Genomic DNA, 26035 nt, shown 5'->3' on the forward strand with positions numbered 1-26035 from the left:
GTAAAAAACAGGTATATAAAAAACTCATCTCAAACAACTTTCTCTTCCCTGTTGTTTTATAGAGTTTGAAACTGTATAAGAAAAAGTGAAGCATTATTTGTTACTAAGAAGTCCCTTGGGCAACTTGAGACTTGGGGGTTGACTTGTGAATCTTCTGCAGCGAGGACGCGAAGGGGAGCTGGACCACGGCCCAGGGGCGCCCCAGGGAGACGCAGGCCGCGTGTCGAGGCCCGGTCGCCCCCCGGCGTCCCCCACCCCGCCACCCCGGCTCGCGCCGCAGCCCCGGGCACCCGGCGCCGCGGCCTCACAATCGGCGGGAGCGGGCGTGACGTCACCCGTCCGAGGCCCGCCCCCTGCGCCGCCCGGAAAGAAGCGGCTGCCCATTGGCTGCGCCGCTGGCGGCCCCGGGGCCAATGACAGGGCGCGGAGCGCCGGGGTCCGGCCTTGACGTTGTGCTGCTCGCCGAGAGGTTTATTTGGCTCCGGGGCCCCTCGCCGCCGCCATTAGGAGCCCGCAGCGCCCGAGGCCGCCCCCCGCGCCGCGCCCGCCCGCCGCCCGCTGCCCCTGCCCGGAGCCCCAGCCCGGCGCCGGCCGCGCGGCGGGGACCATGTCCTGAGCGCGGGGCGAGGGCGGAGGCGGCGCGGAGGGAGGCGGAGCGGGCCGGGCGCGGCGCGGGGCTGCGGGCTGCTCGGGGGGTCGCCGCCGCCGCCGGGCGCGGAGCGTTGGACGGGCCGGAGGAGCGGGCGCCGGAGGAGGAGCCGCCGCCGCCAGGTACCCGGAGCCGGGCGCCCCGCCGCGGGCCCCTCGCGGCCCTGGCCGCGGCCTGCTGGGCCCCTCGCTGCCCGGCGGCGCCCGGCGCGGCCCCCCGGGCAGCCGGCCCGCGCCCCGGGAGCGTCGGGGGGCTCGGGGGGCCCGGGGCGCCCGGGGCCCCGGCCCGCCGCGCTGCCGCCGTGCGCGTCCCCAGCGCGGGGACCGCCCGGGCCGCGGAGGGTGGGTGCGCCCCGCTTGTTTACCGACCGTCGCCCGCCGGACGCCCCGCCGCGGCTCTTCCGCCGGGCGCCCCTCCCCCCGCAGCGCCCCCGGCCGCCGCGGCGCGCCCCCCACCCCGGCGGCGGGCCCCGGAGCGCGGGGCCCCGTCGCCGCGAGTCGGTGCTGGCCCCCGAACTTGCTTCTCGGTCTCCTGGCTGTTCGTCCCCGCTGCCTCCACTCACGGCTCCAGAAACGAAGGTGGGGGCGCCGGGGGCGGGCCGGCGAGCTGCCGCCCGAGGGGCGCTGCCCACCCCGCTCGCGCCCTGGCCGGCCGGCCCGTGCAAGGACCCCGTGTTCTCCGCTGTGGCCCGGAGTGGACGGCTTCACAGACAAAAGGACTGGCGACTACTGGCCATGAAGCCCCAGAGACGGGCAGTTCGGGTTCAGCCTGGGAGTTTGAACCGGCCCACGATCTGTGAGACACACTGGTGCTTTGAAACTCTGCTTGAGAATTTTGAATTTCAGTTGATTCCCCTTTTCCGTAACTCCTTAGACTGTCAGGTTAAACGCTACCTCCTTAACCCAATATTTTGGTTTGCTCACCGTGTGACCTGCGATGGTGTCCATAAATTCAATGTACAAAAATACCGTTTTAGGAACACAGTCGGAGAGAAATCTTTAGTTAGTGGCTATGTTATGTAATGAGTGGTTCTTCTGTTAGTGATTGTTTAGTTGGCTTCTTTATCACTTGGGCGACCTCAAGGGTACCAAACATGGATGACTCAGTGTGCTATAAACCGGGGGAAACCATAAGGAATTCTGATCTTGGCTTGTGCTGAGGGCCTTGGGAAAGCCATCTAAACTATGTGGAAAATAAAGCTGGAGCTCTCATTATTAATGAGGTAATTATAAAGAAATGTAGACCCCTGCTCCTCCTTAACTTTTGGATCTTAGGACAAGATAGGTGGTCAGTCACATCCTTCTACTGAAATTTCATAACGTTGTTTTTATTGAGCTCTTAGGGGGACTAAGAGGACAGTAATGACATTTTAAGCTTTGGGGAGGATATTATTTGACTGTCATGGATTTCTATTTCTGTTGATGTTTCAACATCTTTTATTAATGCTTCAGAGGATTGAGACACCCATTTATTTACTCTCAAAGTGAGCTTGAGTTAGTATGATGAACTCAGTTATAGTAGCAGGTTTTTTTATGGCCTCGATCCAACTCTGTCCACTGATAAGGGTTATGGCATATCACATTTAAAGTCTGAGGATTTAGCAGTTTTGGAACTCACAGTCTAGTTGTGTGAAATTTGGTATAAATTGTTGCTGTTGTGATTGATACAGTGAGCTGTTCAACGTGCTTTATACTTACATTGTTTTTATAATAAATGGAAACTTTAAAGAAGTGGAAGTTGCAAAAGTAGACCACTGTAACTTTTTATTTCACTTGGTTCACTGTTGCTTTCTGAGGATTGCTACTCTGTCTCCCCTCTCCCATTGATACATCTGGGCTTTGAAGGCGTTTTCTCCATCAAGGTGGCCTTACGTTGGGAATATTTGTGCTCTGCTTGTGGTTTGGTAAATAAGATCTTACATATTTTAATACTCACGTCCTCACGTCACAACATAAAATTTCCAGAACACTCCTTATTACACGTGGAGTAAAGTTTAAGTCCTTCGGTGTGGCGGTCAGGTTTCTCTGTAATCTGTTCCTGATACATTCTTCAGACTTAAACTCTTCTTGCCTTTGTGAATCCTCAGTTCCAGCCATACTAACTAGTTTGTTGTTCTGTGAAGTGCTTCCTTTTGGCCTTTATGCCATTCTTTCCTTTTGAAACCTTCTCCCTCTTGTATTCATGTGCTCTTTTCTCTGGGCCCAGTTGATTCCTGTTTCTTAGGAAGCCTTTTTGACTTCTCCCGAGGTTGACTTCTCCCAAGGGATCTATCTATTCATGCCTCTCTTGTGTGGGACTCTCTCATTTTTTTTTTCCCCCTCTTGGCATATGCTAGCCTGAATTTCAGTTTATATCTTTACATCTTTGTTTGGCTTCCCAATTCAATTTTTAAGACCTCTGAGAATTGGATATGAACCTTAAACCCTGTATCTATGGAGATCATATATTCAGCCCTGAAAATCTGCATATGTGGTCTGACAGTATTGGTTATAGAGGTATTCTAGTTTGTGCAGTTTGTACTCTTTCTAAGTATTAGAGTTTTGGGGACTTTGATGATTAATGAGAAAATATTTGAAATTATGGCTGTCTTTAAAAAATGTTTTTATTAGCACAATTCTCTTCCTATAGGAGATGCTCAACATTCTGATAATGATTACATCTTATTATTCAAATAAAAACAGGTACAGCAGTTCTGTAGTTTACTTCAGACCCGAGTCTGGGACTGTTATTTCGGTCGAGCTGGGCACCAGCGACACCGAGGGTGGTCGTTCCATATTCGTCGGGTATAGGTAATGCTTAGCATCATGGGAAGGAGAAAAGAATCTGTAGTCTCTCTTTGCACCCTTAACCTCAGATGTTGGCAGCATGTGTCATTGATCACGAGGCAGGTCAGACTCAGGAGGATGTGTGATTCACTGCTACCTGTCAGCACTGTTGGAACAAAACACAAACAGGCTGGTCCATAGAGTTTTGTATGCAAAGTGTGATACATGTAATTATGGAGTCCATGGGTGGATGTTGACGTTGGAAAATAGGTGTGTGTGTTTCTGTTGTGTGTGTGAGTAAAAGGCATGGCATTGCATGAATACGTATTCTTTCAATAAACCGTCTTGATTGCATCTAAGCAGAAACTTGGCTTCTTTCAGTTCATCAGAATATTTTTTCCTTTGAAAGTGACTGATTTTTAGAAAGTACCCGACATAAACACTTGTTTTTAAGCTTCAGAAACCTTTTTAGCATAATTGAAGCTAAAATTAGTCTGTTAATAAACTTTCCAGAAATATTAGGCATTTTTATACAAGCCACTCTGGTTAGTTACAGGTACTGTTGTAGAATCACACCTTAATGTCACCACTTGGGAAACTGGATGGGTTAGCATTCTTTGCTTTCTGGGATGGGAGGGTGGTATTTTGGTTAAGATGAAATCAGTTGCATATTGTGGGGAAGAGGAAAATAATCTCCTTTCCCTCCTCTGGTTCTTTTGGCTGGTGGAGTACAGGAAGCCCATTGGCAAGAGAAAGTCAGATTTTATCTCCTTCATGTGGTAGCCCTACTTACAGGAGAGTCCGAGACCCCTGCGAGACCCCTGCGAAGCAGAGATGGAAAGGGCAGAGATGGAAAGGGTGGTTGAGGTAGTGAACTCCAGAGCTAGGGCTGAGGCAAAGTGCCTTGGGGGCTTCAGAAGTCATTACAGGATAAGAGCAGACATTTAGATAGGACAAAAAACCCTTATCTCTGGTAATCCCTTTGGGCAAGGCCTGTAATTCACATTCTTCTAGGTTGTTAAAGGAGAGGAGAAGTTTCTCTTGAGCCTGAAGCTAGAATTGTCCTCGGCTCACAGTAAGCTGCATACCACCGAGGCACATCTTGCTCTTGCGGTGGCTTGCTCTGGACCCCGATCGTATATCTTTTCTTTTTCTTAAATTGTTTTTTTATTGACAGCTTCATTGAGGTTTGTTTCACATGCCATAAAATCCACCCTTCTAAAGTATACAATTCATTCATTGACTTTTAGCCTATTCAGAGTTATGTGATCAGCACCACTATCCAGAACATTTTCATCACCCCAAAAAGAGACCCCATACTCATTACAGTCATAACTTCCTTTGCCCCAGTTCCTGGCAACCACAAATCTGCTTTCTGTCTCTATAGATTTGTCTTTTCTGTACATTTCACATAAATAGAATCATAATACGTGAGTGACCTTTATGCTTGGCTTCAGTCATTTAGGGTACAGTTTTTAAGGATTATCCCTGTTGTAGCACATATCATCAGTACTTCATTCCTTTTTTTTTTCCGTTGTGTTTTTACCTGTTGTTCATTGACTGATGGACTATTAGATCGTTTCCACTTTTTGTCTATCATGAAATACGTTCCTATGAACATTTGCATCCAGGATTTTTGTATGAACAGAAGCTCTCATTTCTCTTGGGCGTACACCTAGGAGTGGAATTGCTGGGTCATGTGGCGAATCTGTTTAACCTCTGAGGAATTTCAGGCTGTTTTCCAGAGTGGTTGCACCATTTAGCATTTCTGCCTACGGGGTATGAGAGTTCGTTTCTCTGCTTCCAAATCAGTGCTTGTTATTGTCTGGCTTATTAAGCCGTGCTAATGAAGTGTCATCTCCTAGTTTTTATTTGCATTTCCCAATGATATTGAGTATTTCTTCTTGTTCTTTTTGGTCATTGGTGTATCTTCTTTAAAAAAATGTCTCTTCTAATCTTTTGCCCACATTTCAGTTTGGTTATTTGTCTTTTTGCTGTCAAGTTGTTAATATAATCTTGAATATATCAAGAGTGCTTTATATATTCTGGATACAAGTCAAGTAAGTGATTTCTTCTATTTTGCGAGTTATCTTTTCACTTTCTTCTTATTTTTATTTATTTTTTTGCTTTTACTCTTATTAGCATTTATTTAATGCTGAATTTACTCCTGGTCCGTAAGTGTTTGTGTCTTCAGCTTCCTCTGGAACAGGCCTTTCCTCCGTGCAGCCTCCTCTCCTGGTTCAGGAGCAGTGTGCTCCCTCAGGGAGGACCATCTCAGTGTGGCAGCGAGACTCAGGCAGGGGCTCAGCTCCCCGCAAGCTCTGCGCTGCGTTGCCCGGGTGTGCTCGGCGAAGAGAATCTACCTCTAAGCCCTGATGTTCACTACTCTGCATTTTTAAGCACGTGCAGCAAAAATGCAGCTCTCTTTTTGGGCCACGGACCCTGTGTCCAGCCCCACCGTTTGGCCCGGGCACATGTACCGGCTCCAGCATTGTCACAGTGGAACAGTGGCACACGTTACCTTTGTAAAGTGACAGCCTTCAGAGACTTGGTGGCTTTTCGGACCTGGGCAGTTTCATGAGTATTCTTAAAGTGAATGTGAAGATTCGGACCTCTTGATTTGCGTGATTTTGTGGGGTTTTCTGGATCAACTGACTAGTGAACCATTTTCAGAGGTCACCTCAGGCCCCGTGTGGGAAGAATATCTTCTCTTTCTTGATGGTGGCCTTTCAAGCACAAAAGGTTTAAATTTTGATGCCCAGTGGATGTTTTCTTTTGTCATTTATGCTTTTGGTGTCACCTCTAAGAAGCCATGGTCTATTCCAGGATTAAGAAAGTGCACGTCTGTGTTTTCTTCTATGAACGTTGTAGTTTTAGCGCTTATATTTAGGTCTGTAATAATCTCGAGTCGAGTTTTGTATATAGTACAAGATACGAGCCCAACATAATTCTTTTCCGGTGGCTACCTGGTTGTTGCAGCACCGTTTGCTGAAATTAGCTTGAACAATATAATTATTCTCAACTATAAATTGATTATTGCAAGACAGTATTTCCTGGCTATATGAAGAAATGATCGTTATTTCACAGGTGAGGAAAGGTTCTCTAGCATATCACAAGAGACTGCGGCATATACTTGTGGTTGGAATCTGAGGGCTAGACATTTTCAAACCGCTTCTAAATTCTTTTTTGCTTTTTTGGTTGGGGTAGGTAATTCACTTCATTTTTTTGATATTTAATGAAGCTAACATTTGCTTTTAAATGGGAACTATAGCAGATTACAGAACTTTTTTTTTAAGGTGAGGCAGCCCTTGGTTGACCTCATATATTGCAAGGACCTTGTCATCCCTGATTTTTTATTTTTTACGCCTACAGCACCTGGTCTTCCTAGGTGGTCTCTCGTCCAAGTACTAACCAGGCCCAACCCTACTTAGCTTCCGAGATCAGACGGGATCAGACGGGATCGGTCTTGTCAGGGTAGCATGGCTGTAGACAGAACTGTTTTTGACTAATCCTTTTTTGAAATCCATGCGGAGTAGGTTTTTACTGGCTAAGTGATTAGTGAGCAACTGTCACATAGTAGACGCTGTTTATAGACGTAAAAATGAATTTCTCATAGTCGATTGTTAGAAACAAACCATAGTCCACTAAACTAAGTACCATGAAGTGGTAAAGAAGTGACTAATTTAGTATAAGACTAGGATTGAGTCAGGAAGGGTTTACAAAGGTGGAGACATTTGAGCTGGTTCTTGAAAGGAGGGTGCGGGAAGGAGGGAGAGTACCCTGTGCAGAAGCAGTCATGTGGGGAAGGCACGGAGCTGTGACCGTGACAAGCCCTGTTTAAGGACTAGGAGAGGGTCCAGTGTGGCTCAAGTATGCCGATGAGCTTGGAAAGGCACTCCTAGCACCTGGTTGTGAGCGCCATATCTCTCCAGTCCCTGACCCTCGCTTTCCTCCAGAGCTGCTATTGTCAGGGGACTAGAAATTAGACAGGAGTGATCCACTTTGGTGTGGGGCATCTTTACAGGTGGGAAGAGCTCTCTCTCCCTGTGTGTGTGTGTGTGTGTGTGTGTGGTGTGGTGTGTGTGTGGTGTGGTGTGGTGTGTGTGTGGGGGGGTCGCTATGTTGGGGATATTTGTTGTATTAAGTTGAAAATCCGAAGGCATTGATTTGATAAAAATTCATTCAGCGAATTAAGTTAATTATTGGGTACCTACTATGGGATCTGAGATTGTTTAGGAGTTAAAAAAAAGTAGATTGCAAGAAACACTTTCAAAGGCTACTGAAGTTAAAACATTTAGTAACGACCTGTTCATTGTTAAGCATTTGAGAAAGTAGCCGTTCTCCACAGCCAGGTATCCCTGGGAACAGGACGAAGTCTGTTACTTGTATTTACATTCGGGAGCATGGAGAGACAATCAAGGAGCAAATATTAATAATAATAAAAAGCCAGGTAGTGGTACTTGCTGTGCCGATAAAGAAAGTGGGGTGACGTGGGAGAGAATGAGAGTGGTTGGGGAAGAGCTTTCTGAGGTGGGTTATCTGAACCTAGATTTCAGCAGCTGCGGCTGGCCATGGGGAATCTGGAGGAAGAGCATCCTACAAAGCTCTTACGGTGAGAGCGAGCTTGCCGCATCAGGAACAGAACGAAATTCACTAACATGTGAAGATTTGCGAGAAAGACTGGGGAATTTAAATTTTGCTGAGTGGACTGGGATTTCAGGATTTCAAGTCATTGTCACTTGGTTTCCATCTCTAAAGGATCCATTTGGTTACTATGTAAGGATATGAGAGTTATTTTGTAAATAATAAGTTTTACTGTGTGTGTATTGTTTCCCTCCAGAACTGTCTGGAAGTCAGTCGCAGAATTAATACTATCCCTAAGTATTTCATTGTGTATTTCTTAAAAACAAGGGCTTTCTCTTATCTAACCACAATACAGTGATCAGAACCAGGAAATTAACGTCGTGTGATGCTGTTACATAATTCTTAAGACTAAGGTTCTGCAGATCTTATACAAATTTTATCAGTTGTCCCGTTAGTGGGTTTTTTTTTTTTTTTTTAAATACAAAAAAATCTCAGAGCCTGAATTCTAGTCCGTTACCATGTTTCTAATAAGCCCTTTTCACTGGTACTATAAAGTTTCTTTGTTTTTCATGATGTTGTTTTTGAAGAATATAGGACTAGTTATTTTGTAGACAGTCTCAAACATGGTATGCCTAATGTTATCTCATGCTTAGAGTTAGATTATGCACTTTTTGTCAAGAATGCCACACAAGCGATGCGTCCTTAGTACAACATACCCAGAGGCAAATGATGTGATTACTTCCATGGCTTGGTTGAGATAGTGCCTACTAGGTTTTGTAACATAACCAGTTATCCATGAGGGGAGGTACCTAGAGACCATTTACATATCCTCAAACTTATCAAACTTATCAACTAGTTTTAACATCCATCAATAATTATTTTCTGAATCTGTTGTGAAGATTGCCAAACGGCGATTTTAGAATTGTTATTCTTTTTGAATTTATTAGTTGGGTTTCTGTTGTAAGGAAGAGCTTTCCCCTATTTATTTGTGTGTTTATCTACACCTTTGTAGACATAGATTTTTATTGTTTTTATTTTATTCAATGCTTTAAAACCCTTTACTTGTTATTTATGTGGATGCTCAAGATCCAACTTTAGACAGTGGGAGGCCTTCATGCTAATTTCTGTCTTTAGGTGTGAATGTATTTCAAATTGGGTATTTTTAGAGCATTTTTGGTTTACAACTAAAGTTCCTATGTCCTTTTTAAAACTCCCCATCATTCTTTGAGAACTGATGGTATTTTTTAAGAAAACGTTGTCTCTATATTAGTGACTAAAACACTGTTAAGAAGCAGATTTATTTTAAAAACAGACTTTATTTTGTAGAGCACTTTAGGTTCGCAGAAGAGTTGCACAGAGGACAGCGCGGTCTCGTACCCGCCCTGCTCGCGCCCGCCCGTGCCCTCTGCCGGCACCCGCAGCAGAGCGGTGCGTCGCTGCCTCGGCCGAGTGCACCGCGCACGTCCTGATCGGCCGGAGCCCGCGTCTCCGTTAAGGCCCCCTCTCGGTGCTGTGCGTGCTGCGGGTTTCGACCACCATGCGATGACCGGTATCGACCATTACAGCGTCGTTCAGAAGAGTTCACAGCCCTGAGCTTCCTCTGTGCTCGGTCTGCTCACCCTGCTCTCCCACCAGCCCTGGCTTCCATCCCCCGGTGCTTTTGTTGTCTCCAGAGTGTCGCCTTTTCCAGAATGTCGCATAGTCGGAAGCGCACAGTCTGCGGTCATTTCAGATTGGCTTCTTTCATTTAGAACTCTGCATTTAGGGTTTCTGCACGTTTTTTCATGACTCGTTAGTTCATTTCTTTTCAGTGCAGATTAATATTCCATCGTTTGGATGTACCACATTTTATCTGTTCACCTGCTGAAGGACTTCTTGTTTGCTTTCAAGTTTCGACGATTATGAATAAGGCTGCTGTAAACATCTGTGTGCAGGGTTTTGTGTGGAGATAAGTTTTCAGCTCCATTGGGTGAATACCAAGGCACACAGTTGCTGGATTTTATGTTAAGAGCTCGTTTAGGTTCGTTAAGGAACCGCCAGACTTTCCTCCTGAGTGCCTGTACCGGTCGCGTTTCCACCGGCAGTGAGCGAGTGAGCGTTCTTACTCCACATCCCCGCCAGCATTTGGTGCGGTCTGTGTTCTGGATTTTGGCCCTTCTAGTAGGTGTGTGGTGGTGTCTCACTGCCGTTTTAACTCTCAGTTCCCTGCTGACTTAGGATGTTGAGCATCTTTCCATATGCTTGTTTGCTCTCCGCATATCTTCTTTGATGAACTGTCAGTTCAGGGCTTTTGCTCATGTTTTAATTGGTTGTTTTCTTATTGTTGAGTTTCAAGAGTTCTTTGCATATTTTGGATAACAGTTCTTTGTCAGATGTCTTTTGAAAATACTTTCACCAATTTTCTGGCTTATCTTGACAATCTCTGGGCCATGTCTTTTGCAGAGCAGAAGTTTTTAATTTTAACAAATCCAGTTTATCAATGATTTCTTTTGTGGATTGTATCTTTGGTGTTTTATCTAAAAAGACATTGCTATAGCCAAGGTCATATGGATTTCCTTTGATGTTATTTTCTAGGAATTTTATAGTTCTGCATTTTACATTTAGGCTGGTGGTCAATTTTTAGTTAATTTTTGTAAAGAGTGCAAGGTCTGTCTCTGTTAGAGTCATTTTTTTTTTTTGTGTGTGTACATGTCCAGTTGTTCGCCATTTTTGGAAAGCTTTTTCCCATTGTCTTGCTTTTCTCATTCGAAAGGTCCGTTGACTCTACATATGTGGGCCTGTTTCTGGGCTCTCTGTTCTATTCCATTTACCTGGTCTTTCACCACTATCATGCCATCCTGGTTACTGTGGCGTTATAGTGAGGCTCGAAGTCAGCGTAGCCATTCCTTTGTTTTTTCCTTCAGTGCTGTGTTGGCTATTCTGAGTCTTATGCTTCTCCATATAAACTTTAGAGTTAGTTTGTTAATACCCACAATGTAGCTCGCTGGGTTTTGATTGCGATTGCATTGAATCTCTTGATCAAGTTGGGAAGATCTGCGATTTTGACAACATTGGTTTTCTGTTCATGAACATGGGATAGTCTCTTCGTTTATTTAGTTCTTCTTTGATTTCTTTCATCAGATTTCATCTCATGCATATTTTATTAGGTTTGTACCTAAATATTTCACTTTTGGGGGTGCTATTGTAAATGGTAATATGTTTTTGATTTCAAATTCCACTTTTTAATTACTGGTGGGTAAACAAGAAGGTAATTAACTTATGTATCCTTTACCTTATTGTAATCACAAGTTCTGGGAGTTGTTTTGTTGATTCTTTCAGATTTTCTACATAGGCAATCATGTCATCTGCGAATAAAAACAATTTTATTCTTTCCAACTGGTATGCATTTTATTTCCTTATAGTGTTAGCTAAAATCTCCAGTTCAGTGTGGAAAAGGAGTGGTGAGAGGAGACAACTTTGCTTTAGAAGGAAAGTTTCTAGTTTCTTGCGGTTAAATATGTTGTTAGGTAAAAGAGATTTTTTTGTACATGCTCTTTATCAAGTTGAGGAAATTCTCCTGTATTCCTAGTTTGCTGAGAGTTTTTTTAGATCATGAATGGATTTTAGATTTCGTCAAATGCCTTTTCTGTATGTATTTATGTGGTCTTTTTTTTTTTTTTTTTTGGTAGCCTGCTCATATTGTGGATTACACTAATTCATTTTTGAACATTGAACTAGCCTTGTATATCTGGGATAAACTTCACTTGATTATGATGTATAGTTCTTTTTATACATTGTTAGATTCTAATTGCTAGTATTTTGTGGAGGATTTTTGCATATTTGTTCATGAGAGTGAAAAGACATTTTTATCACTCCATTTTAATTGTTTTAGTTTTCTGAAGTGTGATATTCATCTGTGCAAGTTTAGGATGAAAGAAACTTTAGTTCATATTTTGATATATTTTCTCACTTTTGTGAACTATACCTGTGAGTTGTAGAAAGAAACTATATTAAGTTTTCCAAGTGTTTTAACATTGCTTCTCAAATGTAAGCAATCTAAAGCCTTGATTCTCTTTAGATCAGCATTTATTACCTTCTTGATAGATTGTAGAAACTTTTTATTATGAAACATTTCAAATGTATGTACATATAGAGAGACTAGCAGGATTCTTATGTAGCTATCACCCAGCTGTCAACACATGTGGCCAACTTTGTTTCATTTATATTCCTCTTGCTTCCTCCCAATGGATTATTTTAAAGCAAATTCCAGACACATTATAACACTGTAAATATTTCAGTACGTGTCTCTTAAGAGAAAAGGACTCTTACAAACACGAATATAGTACTGTTAATCACGCCTTAAATTCTTAATAAATTTTAAATATGAAGTCAGCATTCAAATTAATTTTTAACATCTATGGTAATGATTTAATATACACATATACACAGGAATTTGCTGATTGCATCTCCACAGTATTATTTTGTACCTCTATTCCCCTAATCCTTTAAACTGGTAGATAGAACTAGCAGCTTGATCATATTCAGGTTTGATAACTATTATTATCTGGTGCAAATAATTTGTAGGTAGTATGGTATATAGATGTAGGATAGCTTTTCTTGAAAAACAGATTTTTGATATTGCTTCAATGTATAGATAATGGAATTCATAACATCAGTCATTTGGTGAGACTTTCCCCTTTTTCAATTGTCTGAATGAAAATGAAAGATATTTTTTTATTTTAATTGACTTATTGTGGTTTCTTTAGTAATCTGTACTGGTGTGTTGAAGAGAAGTCAGAGCGACTTAATAATAATAAAGAAGATTAATATGAATCTTCCTCATCAATCGACTCCAAAATAAAAAAAAAATACTTAAGGTATTATATAGTCTAAAATCATGGTGAGTACTCCAAGTTTTCATTTTTCACTCAGGTGTAGATGCTAAATTTAGTATATTTTGTTTTGTAAATGACTTATGTAGTTCCTGTTTACTTGCTCTACTTTTTAGACACTTTGTAATACTTAACCTACATGTGCTTTGGGAAGATTCCGTGTAATCTTAAAGCTAAAATTTGAGCAAAACGTGTGTTAACAAGTCTATCTTTATTTTTTCAAGTTTACTTGTTAGATATTGTCAGTAGTCATCTAAGAAGGACTGCTTAGTGAAAAACTCTGGATAATGGGAACAGGTGACTATGAGCTGCAGTAGGAAAGTATGTTTATTACGTAATGTATATAGTACAGACTTTGGTGCCACAACGTCTAGATTCAAACCCTCCCTCTGCCACTTCAGTAAGCTTTGCGACTTTGGGCAAATCACTCAGCTTCTCAGTCTCTGTTCCTGTTTTTAATCAATACAATTGGAGATAATAATAATACCTGTTTCTTAGGGTTCTGAAGATTCAGTTAGTTAATTTATATGTATTGTCCTGAGAGCGGTGTCTGGCATACAGTAAGTGCTCGCGTGTTTGCTCCTCTCTCAGTCAGGTCAGGCTGGCCCGAGCAAAGTTGTGCAATAGGCGGAGGTGGCCTGGACCTCCGTCCCGCCCGATGAGTGGCGGGCGGCGCCTGCGGCAGTAGTCTTCGGCCTTCCGTCCCAGGCGCCCTTTGCTCACCTTGTTCTCCCTGTCCCTGCACCGAAAACCCGAATCACAGAGCTCCTTCCCATTTTCCTATTCATCACACTCGGAATCAAGAGAAAGGTGATCTCACCGAATCACACTATTATTAATAAACGACATTTGTAAGTAACTTGTATTTATAAAATAAGTTTTAATTCAAGTCACTATAATGGATTGGAGCATTATGAAAGAAATTTTTGGACAAGATGTAGCTCTGAGTTGATTTTTGCCTTGGAATATTTCATCCATTTGGTCCTGTCTGCCTTTCACATCTTTTTCTTTCTTTTATATCAGAACTTGCTGATTATCTAAAAGTTATAATGTTTGGTAAAAACATGGCCTTTTGTTGGGCTAGGTGTACAGTAGTGACTCTTGGTTTCTAGGGATACTTAGTTGGGATTAATCTATTCATTGTGAACAGAAAATGGAAAAGATAAATTAAAGAAATCATTCTGAATGAGGTAGCGTGTTTACAGTTCTTGCAAATGTTTTATTTGTTGACTGCCGGATCGATGTGGACTCTTAAAGATGATCATATATGTCTAGGAAAACTGGTCATCTTTCATCGAATTAGACTGCAGGTGCTCTGAGCATAAGGACAGTGCTTTATCTAGTTATATCGATATTTCTGAGTGCATAGTAGACTTTCGGTAACTTGTCATTGGTTGTTACATAAAATGAGTTTTCTTTGGGATTATAATTTGGGGTGCGTGGCTGACCTGCGCTGTCTCTGAAACTATGTGAAGGAACTGTGCTAGGCTGGGGTCTGCAGAAGCTCAGGGTACACGTGGCCATATCACCCCTCCTTCCTGTACTGTGACTGTCAAGGAACTGAAGCAGTCGAGGAAGTTGAAGTAGAGGAAGTTGGGGGAAGTTACAGATAAAAAACCCTTTTATGTAAAGATGTAGGATTCCTCTTGAAATGAGTGGAAGATAGGTTAAAAGAAAAACATTAGAATGTAACTTTCATTATAGTTTTTTAAAAAGCACAATGCTGATGTTAAAATGTAAATTTTATATTCTTTGTTACATTTCAAGGATTTGGGTTTGGTTGGAATGAAGGTAACTGTGCTGGTTGTCTGGGTAATTGCCTCAGGTGAGGCATAGAGGCCGGAAGGCAAGGTCACCGTGACAGGTGTTATTTAACTTTGTCATTTTAACTAAATTTGCTTTGTCCACTTGTCCACACAATCCTGGCGACGGGCCGTAGTTGAGTCTGCTCACTCGGGGCAGGTGACGTAGGTCACAGTCCTCTTTGTAGAGCAGGGTGGTCAGCATGCTTTTGGGACCTGCTGACTCTTGATTATACGTAGTTTCACGTAGATTTCGTACTTACGGAGGATGTGTGATGCGTGCCCTTGCTGCCGCTTTGTGCTGTGTGGGTCTTGCAGGTGACCGCGTCGCGGGAGCCTGTGGCAGACACTCTCCTCCTGCGGTCTTGCCCCAGGCGGGGGTCTCATCCTCTAGGATTTCTGTTATTTGCCTGAGATTGCTCAAAAGCTCCACTTCCCTTCCTTTGTCAGGTCACTGGGGGGGGTGTCTCTTCCTGGGGGGCCGGTTCCCATTCCTTGGCACTAGGATCTCTGAGCCACCGTTTTTGAAAACTCTGCCACCTGTTTGAGAACCGAGGGGATGGTGCAAGGGCAACACACAAGTCCGTGTTCTAGACCTCGCCAGGGAGCTCGGCCAGCGCCGAGCGCTGGCGGAAATGTCGCTCGGGGTGTCCTGGAAGAGATTCGAAAAGCTTCACGAGAGACGCGACACTCGAACCGAGCCTCCGGGGGTGGCAGGGGTCCCCCGCAGCACGCCCGCCGTGCTCGTGTTTCACGGGTGGAGCCTCCGTGTGTGTGCCGCGGGGCAGTGGTTCAGGCGTGAGTCTGTATGTGTGTTGTGTTTGGAGTGAGTGTGTGTGTGTGGCGGGAAGGAGCTGAACGTTTACGCTGTTGCAGAGCTTCAGAAAGAGCACCTTGTCACGAGGAGAATTACCCTGATCGCCGTGAGCCGGATGGATTTAGAAAGGGAAGGCGCTTAGGAGGCAGTTGTAGGCGTTTTGACCTGCAAAGGGTCGATGGCAGGAGTGAGTGGGAGGCGAGGACCCGGAGGGACAGAGGCCGCTGGGGGGCACCCGTGGGGAGAAGGCAGAACTCAGGGTGACCCTGAGTCTGTGCTGGGTGCCAGGGTGTCCTTAGTGTGCACTGCAGAAGTCAGGATGGGGGTTGTGAGAGGAACGTCGGAGGTTTAGTGTGGGATGCGATAAGCTGTCGGAGCCCTGAAAGGAGGTCAGATTTCAGAGGGTTCGCCGTGGCACCCAGCAAGCTACAGGATCTTGCTCAAGACCAGTTAGTTTTTCTGTTGACTGTCGTGAGGAAGATAGTAATGTAGGAAGATGCCGAGGAGAAAAGAGGAAGCGACTGTGTGGGATTTTTGGCTTAGAGTTAAGTAGTACTTTTTATTTATATAAATATTACAATTCAGAATTAATCGCCTTGTAATATTTTAACAGAACTTGAAAATTCAACATGCTTGGAACATCCTTTTAGTCTTACCTTCATCTGTATTCCCTACAAATGCTTTCTGAGCATCTGTAAATCTCCACAGGTTTATATTAATACTTGTATCAATGATTTATATTAATAGTCATATTACTAACCATGAACTTATTAATGAAGCTAATCCAGAACCTTAAAGACTGCTGTAAGTCCTTTCTTTGGATAACGTCATCTGAGACTGGCAGCCGAGCTGCTCTCAGTTTGTTTCTTAGGGACTGTGTGTTTGCGAGAATGACTCCGCTTCAGTTCCCTTTCCTAGGGTTTTAGTAGGTGGTTGGGGGAATTTGTAGTATAGCTACAATTTTGAGGCATTGACTTCAATATAGATATATTTATTTTACAGTGTTTAGTAATGCTTCACAAATATGGCCTAATTCATTATTAAGCATGACAGTATAAAAAATGCTCAGTTACTAGCCCCTCCCTTAACCCCAGCCATCGATCCACACATCCCTAATACTTGTGCCTTTATTATCACTTGAACTGGGGATATATAATTAAAAGCAGTTGTGAATTTAGTACTGGAAAATGGTTGGTATACTGGAGACATCATTCAGTCTGCCTGCAGGTAGAGCTTGATGCATAGACGGATTCAGGGACTCTGGTCCATGGTATGGGAACTGCTGGTACTGCATTCGGACCAAGGAATGTTTTTTTAAGAGTAGCACTTGGGTCTAGTGCCTCTTAAAGAAGGTCCAGATTATGCAGATTTTATTGTTAACTTTATTCTACTAATTAATTGAAGTTTGATTCATTGGATAGAATTGGAAACGCGTTACATGCAAAATTAGACTATTAAGTTTACTTGGGCATATCAATATAAGTTAAAAGATATTTTGTAACTTTTTCAGTATGCAATACTAACAACTTGTTGCTGTTAAAAATAATTTTATGTCCTTTTAGGACATCTGGAAGAAAAAGTGTACTTAGTGTAAATTTCATCTCAATAATGCAAAACCACATGGTCGAGCTGTTATCTTTACTCTTATGTTCCAGATTACTGCAGGTACAAATGGCTCTCTCAGGTAATCCTCTCTACCAAATTTTAGTCTCAATTCCCAGTGGAAAGGGCACTGTAGACATCATTACCTAACATAACACACTTATCGTGGAACTCTGAGCTTAGTTTTCATATTTAGTTACGTGAATGTTTGGAAGGTACGGGCTGTTCACTAGGCACATGATTCTTTATTTTCTGCAGCAAACTTCTTTTGGGGGAGGGTCAGACATGGACGTTTATGTTATACTGTGGCATGTTAGTTCCGTGAAGATTAGCTGAGATAAGGTAAGTTCGTTCACAAGCTGTTCAGTTGAGCCGACAACCATATGGAAGTAAGGCCGATCAAAGCAAGCGTGAATTTTTGAATGTGAATCTTTTTAATGAAATATTGAAATTATTTATGGTAGCCCTGGATATATTCGTTATGTTACTTGTTCTTACCATGATAAGTTTTTACTTGCTCATTTTAATTTCCAAATGAATGAGCAAGTAATTTATCTATATTTCATTCCTGAGAAACTAAAGCGAAGAGACTGACGAATGAGTATGAAAACTGCCGTCAAATCTCGATGTCATTTTAGGGATGCTTATGTGATTATAGTTGCTGGATCTTCAGCGTGTAATCGTGTGCACAGAATAAACTTAAATGTCTAAGCAAGATAAGTATAAATTAGCTGGGTTGGGAAAAAAATGCTGTTGCTGGAGGCGAAAAAGGCTTCAAAACTAAATACAAGCAGCGTTTTTTGTTGTTTTTAAATACGTGGTTTATAGCACCTTCAGTAATAAGCAATACAGGTAGGAATCGATTTAGCATTATCAAGTCATGTTAGTGTGCTCATTAGTGCACATTTACATGTTTAAAGTTTTGTAGATAAATGTCTTTCCCATGTCCAGTTTCACTGACTAGCCCCTCAGTTAGCTAATTTTATTTGCCGTGTTAAATTAAAATTCTAAATATAATAGTTGTTAAAAGAAGTGAGTAGGATTAAAATAGAGAATTGACTTAAAAAATAGAGAATTGATTAAAATAAAGCCTTTTAAAAAACGCTTTCGGATGAAGTAGCTGGCTCAAGCGAAATTCAGCGTCAGCCTCCTTGACGGGAAGAACCCGCTCGCAGTTAGACATGGCATCACAGTGTCTCCTGAGTCAGTCGGGGTCGGCGCCCCCAGAAAGACTGAATCTTGTCTGTGATCTGTTTTATAAACCATACTTTTATTCTGACCGTGTGCAAGGCGAAGGTTCTGCATGGAAACTAAAATCTTAGTAAGGGTGCGTTTTATTTTAGCGATTAAATAGTAGCCTTTCTTATAGTGAATTTGTCCTCTTAACAGTTCACACTAACATGGATTGAGGACTTGGCAAGCCAGGGACATAACACACTTGTAAAGTGAAAGATTGAGCTCACAGGTTCAGAGAAAATGCTCGAGAAAGAGAGGGGAAGAGCTTCTATTACTCTGCCTAGAATTTCTTTCATTTTTCTGGTTATAAGTAGATGGCAGAATGACATTAATTTAGTTGAGAAGGGATTTAAGAAAACGAGTGGCTTTAATGGCTAGTGTCTAAATTCAGGCTGTTAAAAAAATCATTATTGACTTACTTTGTAAGTTTGTGGTCATTAAATAAAGTCTTCGTTGTCATGTGGTGTTAGGAAGCCCAGTGAAGAATCATAGGAAACTTTTAAACAGTGATCATATTTTTAATAGGAGTTGAATTTTGAGTATGTGTTAAATATGAATAGTTTGAGTATGAATATTCAAAATTATATCGAGGTGGTATGCTGGTAGTTAGCAACGTTCCTTCAGTTTCATTGTGCCAAACATAGGTGATGTGCAATTTTTATTGTATGCATTTTAGACAGAAGTAGATTTTGAGGATATAGGCCATCAAGGAATTTTACCTGTTTCACAGAGTCGTTTGTGAATTGTGAGAAGTATTCCTCAGCAGCTTTCTTTCCTACCTGTGCTTGTTCAGCACTTTTAAGCTGCTTTTCTCCATTAGGATGAATAATAGAATTGACTCTGATCTTCTGAATTCTGTAGTAAATCAAACATGATACTGTATACCTAGATAGCATACTAACCTATGTTCATAATTTGAGAATGGTTACATGTTTAAGACACTTGGTTTGTGTTCTTCTCTTTACCTATGAGTCTTTTAACGGTTGGTTCATTTTCTAAATTGATACTGATGACCTGGCTGAAATGGAACATTCCCATTAGCAACTTCCCTCTTACAGTAAACCTTCCTTTATCTCCTGCTTACCCCTTGCATTCAAAAATACAATTTTATTGAATCCCGAAATCTAAGGTTTTTCTTTGGGAATTTATCTCCCGTGTCTACCAAAATCAAAAAAATAAAAATAGTTTGAAATCTTGCATACATCGTTCGAGAAATTTATAAGTAGAAGGGTGCTTTTGGGGGCATATTTTAGAGGTGGAATCGTGTAGTTATTGTTTTAATAACCATGTCCTAATTATTTATAGCTTCCTGCCTGACATAACTCACTTCAAGAAGTGCACAATGTCAGAACGTGGAATTAAGTGGGCTTGTGAATATTGTACGTATGAAAACTGGCCATCTGCAATCAAGTGTACGATGTGTCGTGCCCAGAGACCCAGTGGAACAATTATTACAGAAGATCCATTTAAGAGCGGTTCGAGCGATGTGGGCAGAGACTGGGATCCTTCCAGCACCGAAGGAGGAAGCAGCCCTTTGATATGCCCGGACTCCAGTGCCAGACCGAGGGTTAAGTCTTCGTACAGCGTGGAGAACGCAAACAAGTGGTCATGCCACATGTGCACGTACTTGAACTGGCCGAGGGCCATCAGATGCACCCAGTGCTTGTCCCAGCGCAGGACCAGGAGCCCCACGGAGTCTCCTCAGTCCTCAGGGTCTGGCTCAAGGCCGGTCGCCTTTTCTGTTGATCCTTGCGAGGAATACAATGATAGAAATAAACTGAACACGAGGACCCAGCACTGGACCTGTTCTGTTTGCACGTATGAGAACTGGGCCAAGGCTAAAAAATGTGTTGTGTGCGATCATCCCAGACCTAATAATATTGAAGCAATAGAGTTGGCAGAGACTGAGGAGGCTTCTTCCATAATCAACGAGCAAGACAGAGCGCGGTGGAGGGGGGGCTGCAGCAGTGGAAACAGCCAGAGAAGGTCGCCTCCTACAACGAAGCGAGACTCTGAAGTGAAAATGGATTTTCAGAGGATCGAATTGGCTGGCGCCGTCGGCAGCAAGGAGGAACTCGAAGTGGACTTTAAGAAAGTAAAGCAGATTAAAAACAGGATGAAAAAAACCGATTGGCTCTTCCTCAATGCTTGTGTGGGTAAGTTTCTGCATTTTTTTTGAGTGGGATGGGAAAAGACATTACCAGTGACATGAGAGGTATGGGCGGGGTCCGTGTCCCTTAGCATCGGGCGCGTTCAGCGTGGTGGCGGAGCTCTCGGTGGGCGTGCCGAAGGACCTCTAGATTCGTGATCCCGTTACTACGGTGTCCTAAATTGCCTCCGGGTCATTCATCGTATACCTGCTTCTCCATCATCAGGGAGAAACTTCTAAGTGAGCGCAGAGTTTTTCACGCACCAGTAGTAAAGTTTGTACCTGGAGTCCAAAGCTGCTGCTCTGTGCCCTGTGACGGGATGTGACCGGGGACACCAAACGCGCGGGCGTCTTGTGACGGCAGAGGCTTTAGTCAGATTGGAAAAATATCACAAAAATGTGACTCCAAGGAGTCGGACACATATGATACTGACCTTGGAAATACTGATATTAACGTAACACTAATGTCACGTAGTAAATATTTGCAAACTTCAAGAAACTGATTTAGTGAGGCCAGCTGATTCTACAGGTCCGTTTATGATTTGTGTGTGTTGTGGTTTTGGTTTAGTGTTTTGCTAAGGAAATTCTCTGGATGTTGGTCCCAGCTCCTGGCTCAGAACTGGGCTTGCTCCAGTTGTTGACCCTGTGCGTTAATCGTTTGTGATGTAATTTACAAAAGCAGTTACTTGACTTTTCTGTATTTTCATCTCTCTTTGCATTTTGAGTAGATGAGCTGTTTGATGCTTTAAATGACTTGGATGTGGCACTTTGACATTTAGTTTTGTAAAGGAAGTTTTGAGCGAATACTAAAGTTAAATATCGTGTGGAACAATAGCTAAGCCTTAAAACGTGGCTTAGCTGCATATACACATTTTCCCAATATTTCTTTTGTTTGTGCTCCTGAACGTAGCCCCAGGAATATGGAAGACATAACTGTATAAAGCCGCAAGTCCTGAGAGGAGTCCTATTTCACCCCATTTCACCCCACTCCACCCCATTCCACCCCATTTCGCCCCCTACCCCAGTTGGGGTAACACTCTTGGTGTTGACTGTCTTCTTTTCATAAGGAGATACAAAATGGTTCTGTTGTATTTTCAATGGAGGCCCGATTCACATAACAGAACTCACCGTTTGGAAGTGGCAGTTGAGCGGCGTTTCGTGCACTCACGGCGTAGTGCGGCCACCACCGCTTGTCCAGTTCCGAAGTATTTTCCTCACCCCCGAAGGACTCCGTGCCCATTAAGCAGTCTCTGCACATCCGCTCCTCTCCGGTGACCTTTGCATCTCGGTGTGATTGCCTTTTTATGAGCCGCGCGCCTTTTGGAACACACCCGCGAGCGCTTCTGCAGGCAGCGGCGCTCTGAGCACGTGTTCGCTGCTCGCCGCGAGCTGATCCCGCAGCGCACGTGACGTGCAGAGGGAGAGGAGCTGCTCGCGGTGGTTCTTCACCCTTTTGGAATCGGAGGGTCGTTGTTTCTTCGAGTTCGTGGATCCTAGGGTGAGAGCGCCTGCTGTGAAATGTTTTCTCTCCTGGAAACAAGGAGAGCGGTCCGTGGGGTCCTGCGTCTTTGCGGCCGCCCCTAACCGCGCCGTCTTCTCCTGCTGCCTTTGCTCTTTCCAGTGTCCTTCCGAACAGCCATCCCTGGACCGCTTCGAATTCTAACAGCTGTGAATACGGCATACCGGTGGATCCAACGCCCCTACCGGCAGGACTAATGTGGGATTTGCTCTCGTTTTATTTACGGGACAGTTTCTTTGTCATGAGGTCCCTATTCCAACCCACTCCACAGTTTCTAGGTTTTTAGGGCCAAGAATTGATTGTATTTGGTTCATGGTAATGTGGATTCTGTCTTTCCTATCAGCAAATATTTTTTACTATATAGTTCTGGACTGTTGCACAAAAGATTATGGCCCTCTCTTTGTTAGCTAGTTATTTCTTGATCTCCAAAATATGTTAATAACTTTTTTTTTACTTGTTTGAATTGTGTTGGATTAATTAACAGAAATCCACATATACTGAAAATGAACCTTTCCTTTCCCTTTTCTGCCTGCCGTATATTCTCCAGATTTCATTGCATGTGCTGATGTTAGACATTTAAAAAAATCATCCCAGCACTCTTTGGCAGCACGCGTACTAAAGAAATATCTCCACAGTATGTACACCGAGTATAAAATGTATGCTGAGTGTAAAACTTATACTAAGTGTCAAGCATGATACTTTCTTATTTGAAATTGGAAAAAAAAGCTCAACGTCAGGCCAGCTTTGCTGCTGGTAAGATAGGAGTGAGGAAGATGCCGTCGTAGGGAAGGCAAGAGTAGACCAGATCGTCCGCATTGTTGAGCAAGGCTCCTTAACGTGACTGCTGGGGTGAGTGTCGCATCAGCCACATCATCTTGTGGTGAGGGGGTGTGGGAGATAGAAGTGGAATTCGGGGACGGGGGCCAAGATGGTCAAGGCAGAGGTGTGAGTGTAGATGCACCTTATCTCTGGAATGTTCGCACTTTGGTGCCAGGTATTTTCTGGGAGGCCATGTCAGTGCTAACCGGAGACTGACCGGAGACTGACCGCCTGTCACGACCGCCTGTCATGGGGTAGAGGACAGTGTCCTTAGCAGCACTACCTAACACGCCGCTTCAGTTCTGCTAGTGCATCGAGCCAGTTGCTCTTTAAAAGGGTATTTAAATTTGTGACCCGAGTTGATCCCTTGAAAAGACGCGGGGTCAGGTAAGAAACCCAGATTAAATTTGTGTAATGACTCTTCGTATCCCTGAACCCGAGACTCAGATGTCCAGCTGCCTGCACAGCGTCTTCCCCTAAATGTCTAATACAGATGCTCCTCGGCTTAATGATGGGGTTTTGTCCTGATTAAAAAAATCGCCCCGTAAGTTGGAAAATACTGTAAGGCAGAGTGCGGTGCACGGGCCTGCCCGGCTGGACGTGGCCCGGCTGGACGTGGCCCGGCTGGACGTGGCGCCCGGCCGGCCTCGGCGGCTCAGGGCTCGTCCCCCGGTCCTCGGGTCCTCGGGCCTGCGGCGGGGCCGCCGCCTGTCGTCTCGGCAGCCCCCGCCCTTCTCCTCTCCCGGCCAGAAGCAGGAGGAGGAGGTGCAGACTGCCCTGCAGTAGCCGTGATGGGATGCGGACAAAGAAAACCCGCAATCCAGAAAGCGCCGCGATGCGGCACATGCACGGGGGGGGCGGGGGCGGGGATGGGCATCGCAGGGGGCACCGCGCCACCCGCCGCCCGTGGGGGCAGGAGCCGCCTTCGACCAGCGGTTTCTGCTGAACTCGTGTTGCTTTGTCCCCGCCGTAAGGCCGAAAAATCGTGAGTCAAACCGTCGAGGGTCAGGACTGGCAGCCGTGAAACTGGCTTCAGCTCCGTGAGGCTGACGCGGAGCTGGCGCCTCGCTCAGACCTTCGCTGCCCGGCCCCCCCTCCCAGCCAGCGGCCAGGTCGTTCCCCGAGTTGCCGTGCAAGAGCCCTGGCCACCCCAGAGCTTTCTCTTTTATGCTCTGTTCCGATTCGTCAGGAAATCTCACGGGCTTTACCTTCAAGATACGTTTTGAGTCTGACCCTTCCCACCGCCCTGGTCCAGACCGCGACCCCATCTGTGCTCGCCCCCCCCCCCGCCCCCGTGCGGTCCCTGCTGCCGTGGGGGTTACTCTTTGGAAACTGCTCAGCGCCCTCCCAGCCGATTGCCTGTGTCCCTCAAAGTAAAAGCCAAAGTCCCTTGGCCCTCTCCAGGCCCCGCACCCCTTTGCCCTGCGCAGCGCCCCCCCGGACCCCATCTGTCGCCTCCTGCCTGCCCTTTCTCTGCAGCCCCCACCCGCCTTTCTGCCGCGTAAGCCTCGGGCCGATGCGCTTGCCGCCCCTCTGCCTGGATCGCTCTCTTCCCGACTGTAGGATCAGCCGATCTGCTTCCTGAAGCTCTTCGCTCACATGGTGCCTTCTGGTGTGTGTGTGTGTGTGTGTGGGGGCTCCCTGACCGCCGCATCCAAAGTCCCAGTCCCGTCCTGCGCCCTCTTCCCTCAGTCCTGTCCCCACAGCACACGCCACCTTCTAGTGACGCACTCTCAATCGCCTTGCTGTTTCTCTCTTCCTTTGAGTCTTAAGCTTCCTGAGGTCCAGGAGTTTGTCTGTTCGGCTCACAGCTGTATCCTGGTACCTAAGACGGTGCCCGATACATCGCAGGCATTCAGATATTTAAGTCAGTCACCAGGTACACCTTCGTGGACCCTGGGATCTGGACAAATAGACCTTCACCCTTCTTCTCTCCTGCGGGCTGGGTTCTCCCCCCCTACTTCTGTCTTCTTCACCTTCATCCTCTGCAGACCACCTGCGTCTCGACCCAGCGCGAGCCAGCTTAACTTCTTGGTGTCGGGGGAAGACAGAGTAAGTAGGTACGATGGGGTCTTATTGCAAAGAGTAGAGTGGCCTCAGTTTTTTTTCTTTTTGTTTTTTTGGGCAAGGCAACCCTTGGTTGACCTCACAGATTGCAAAGACCTCGTCAGCTTACCATCCCTTATTTTTAATTTAATTAAATTTTTTTTTTTTTTATGCCTACAGCACCTGCTCTTCCTAGGTGGTCTCCCATCCAAGTACAAACCAGGCCCAACCTTGCTTAGCTTCCGAGATCAGATGGGATCGGGCTTGTTCTGGGTGGCATGGCCGTGGACAAGGCTCAGTTTTTCACCAGGCACTCTATGGATATGAAACGTCTGAAGTTATATTTCTTTACCTTTAATCTATCTTCTTACTTTCACTGGCGAATATTTGATAATTTGATGAATATATGATATAAAGAAAAAAAAAAAGTCATTTTGTGTGTTTACTGTACCTAAAGTCCTAAAAGAAAAGTTTTACTTGGAAAGTTTTTGTTCAGTTGTCATTAGACGTGTTGCTTCCCGTTTGGCACTTTGCGTCACGTCTGAGACGACAGCTGCATCTTTCTCGCATGAGCTCGTCGGGCGATGCTGTTGAGGACGGGACACATTCGGGAGTGTGGAAGCGGCGGGTGTGACAGCGAAGGGGAGGACAAACCAGGCTGTGTAACACGCGCGTGTTGGGACTGGGTTGTGACAAAATTAGTTAATTCTTAAAATCCATTTTTCAGTTATAGTCGACGTACAATAGTATTAGTTTCAGGTGTACAGCATAGTGAGTAGACATTTATATACCTTACAAAGTAATCACCCCGTGAAACTGGCATTATTATGCTGAAAATGTTCAGTTGTCTCACATCAGTGACAAATTCAGAAAAATTTAACTGTCAGCTCTCGCTGGGGGGCGGGGTCGAGGCCCCCCCCCCCAGAGGCCAGGCCACTCGCCGGGTGTGTGGGCGGTGCCATCTTTTTCTGGTCGGAGATGGTAGAAGAATTTGTAAGGGAAAGCTCACCTGTGCGAGTGTGTTCTCCACTCCCAGCACTGCTGGACGCCAGGTGTGTGCGGCGCGGGTCGGGGAGGGGGCAGTTTGCCAAACCAAGCAGTTCTCATTCACCCTACTCCAACTGGGCGCCCTACGGTTTAACTCAGTCGAGACACTGTCTACCTGGGCATAGCATC

At 44.7% G+C, this 26035-nt stretch overlaps 1 protein-coding gene and 2 pseudogenes across 4 annotated transcripts in view; 1 reads left to right on the forward strand and 2 right to left on the reverse strand.

Moving 5' to 3' along the window:
- Positions 1–648: 648 nt before the first annotated feature.
- Positions 649–26035, forward strand: part of ZRANB1 (zinc finger RANBP2-type containing 1) — a 55811-nt gene continuing 30424 nt past the window's right edge. Inside the window, exons 1-3 of one of the 4 annotated variants that reach the window (XM_036222637.1) lie at positions 725–771; positions 12744–12877; positions 19632–20482. In XM_036222637.1, coding sequence (XP_036078530.1) covers positions 19669–20482 — 814 coding nt within the window. In that variant the 5' untranslated portion in view covers positions 725–771; positions 12744–12877; positions 19632–19668. Of the gene's footprint in view, positions 772–1358; positions 1445–7508; positions 12878–19631; positions 20483–26035 lie in introns of those variants that run through there. The other 3 variants (XM_016118484.2, XM_036222638.1, XM_016118483.2) reach the window with 3 other exon arrangements.
- On the reverse strand, positions 6778–6905 carry LOC118604879 (annotated as a pseudogene).
- LOC118604324 lies at positions 25031–25149 on the reverse strand (annotated as a pseudogene).

Source organism: Rousettus aegyptiacus, unplaced genomic scaffold (assembly GCF_014176215.1).
Source record: "Rousettus aegyptiacus isolate mRouAeg1 unplaced genomic scaffold, mRouAeg1.p scaffold_m13_p_6, whole genome shotgun sequence".
Lineage (NCBI taxonomy): Eukaryota > Metazoa > Chordata > Mammalia > Chiroptera > Pteropodidae > Rousettus > Rousettus aegyptiacus.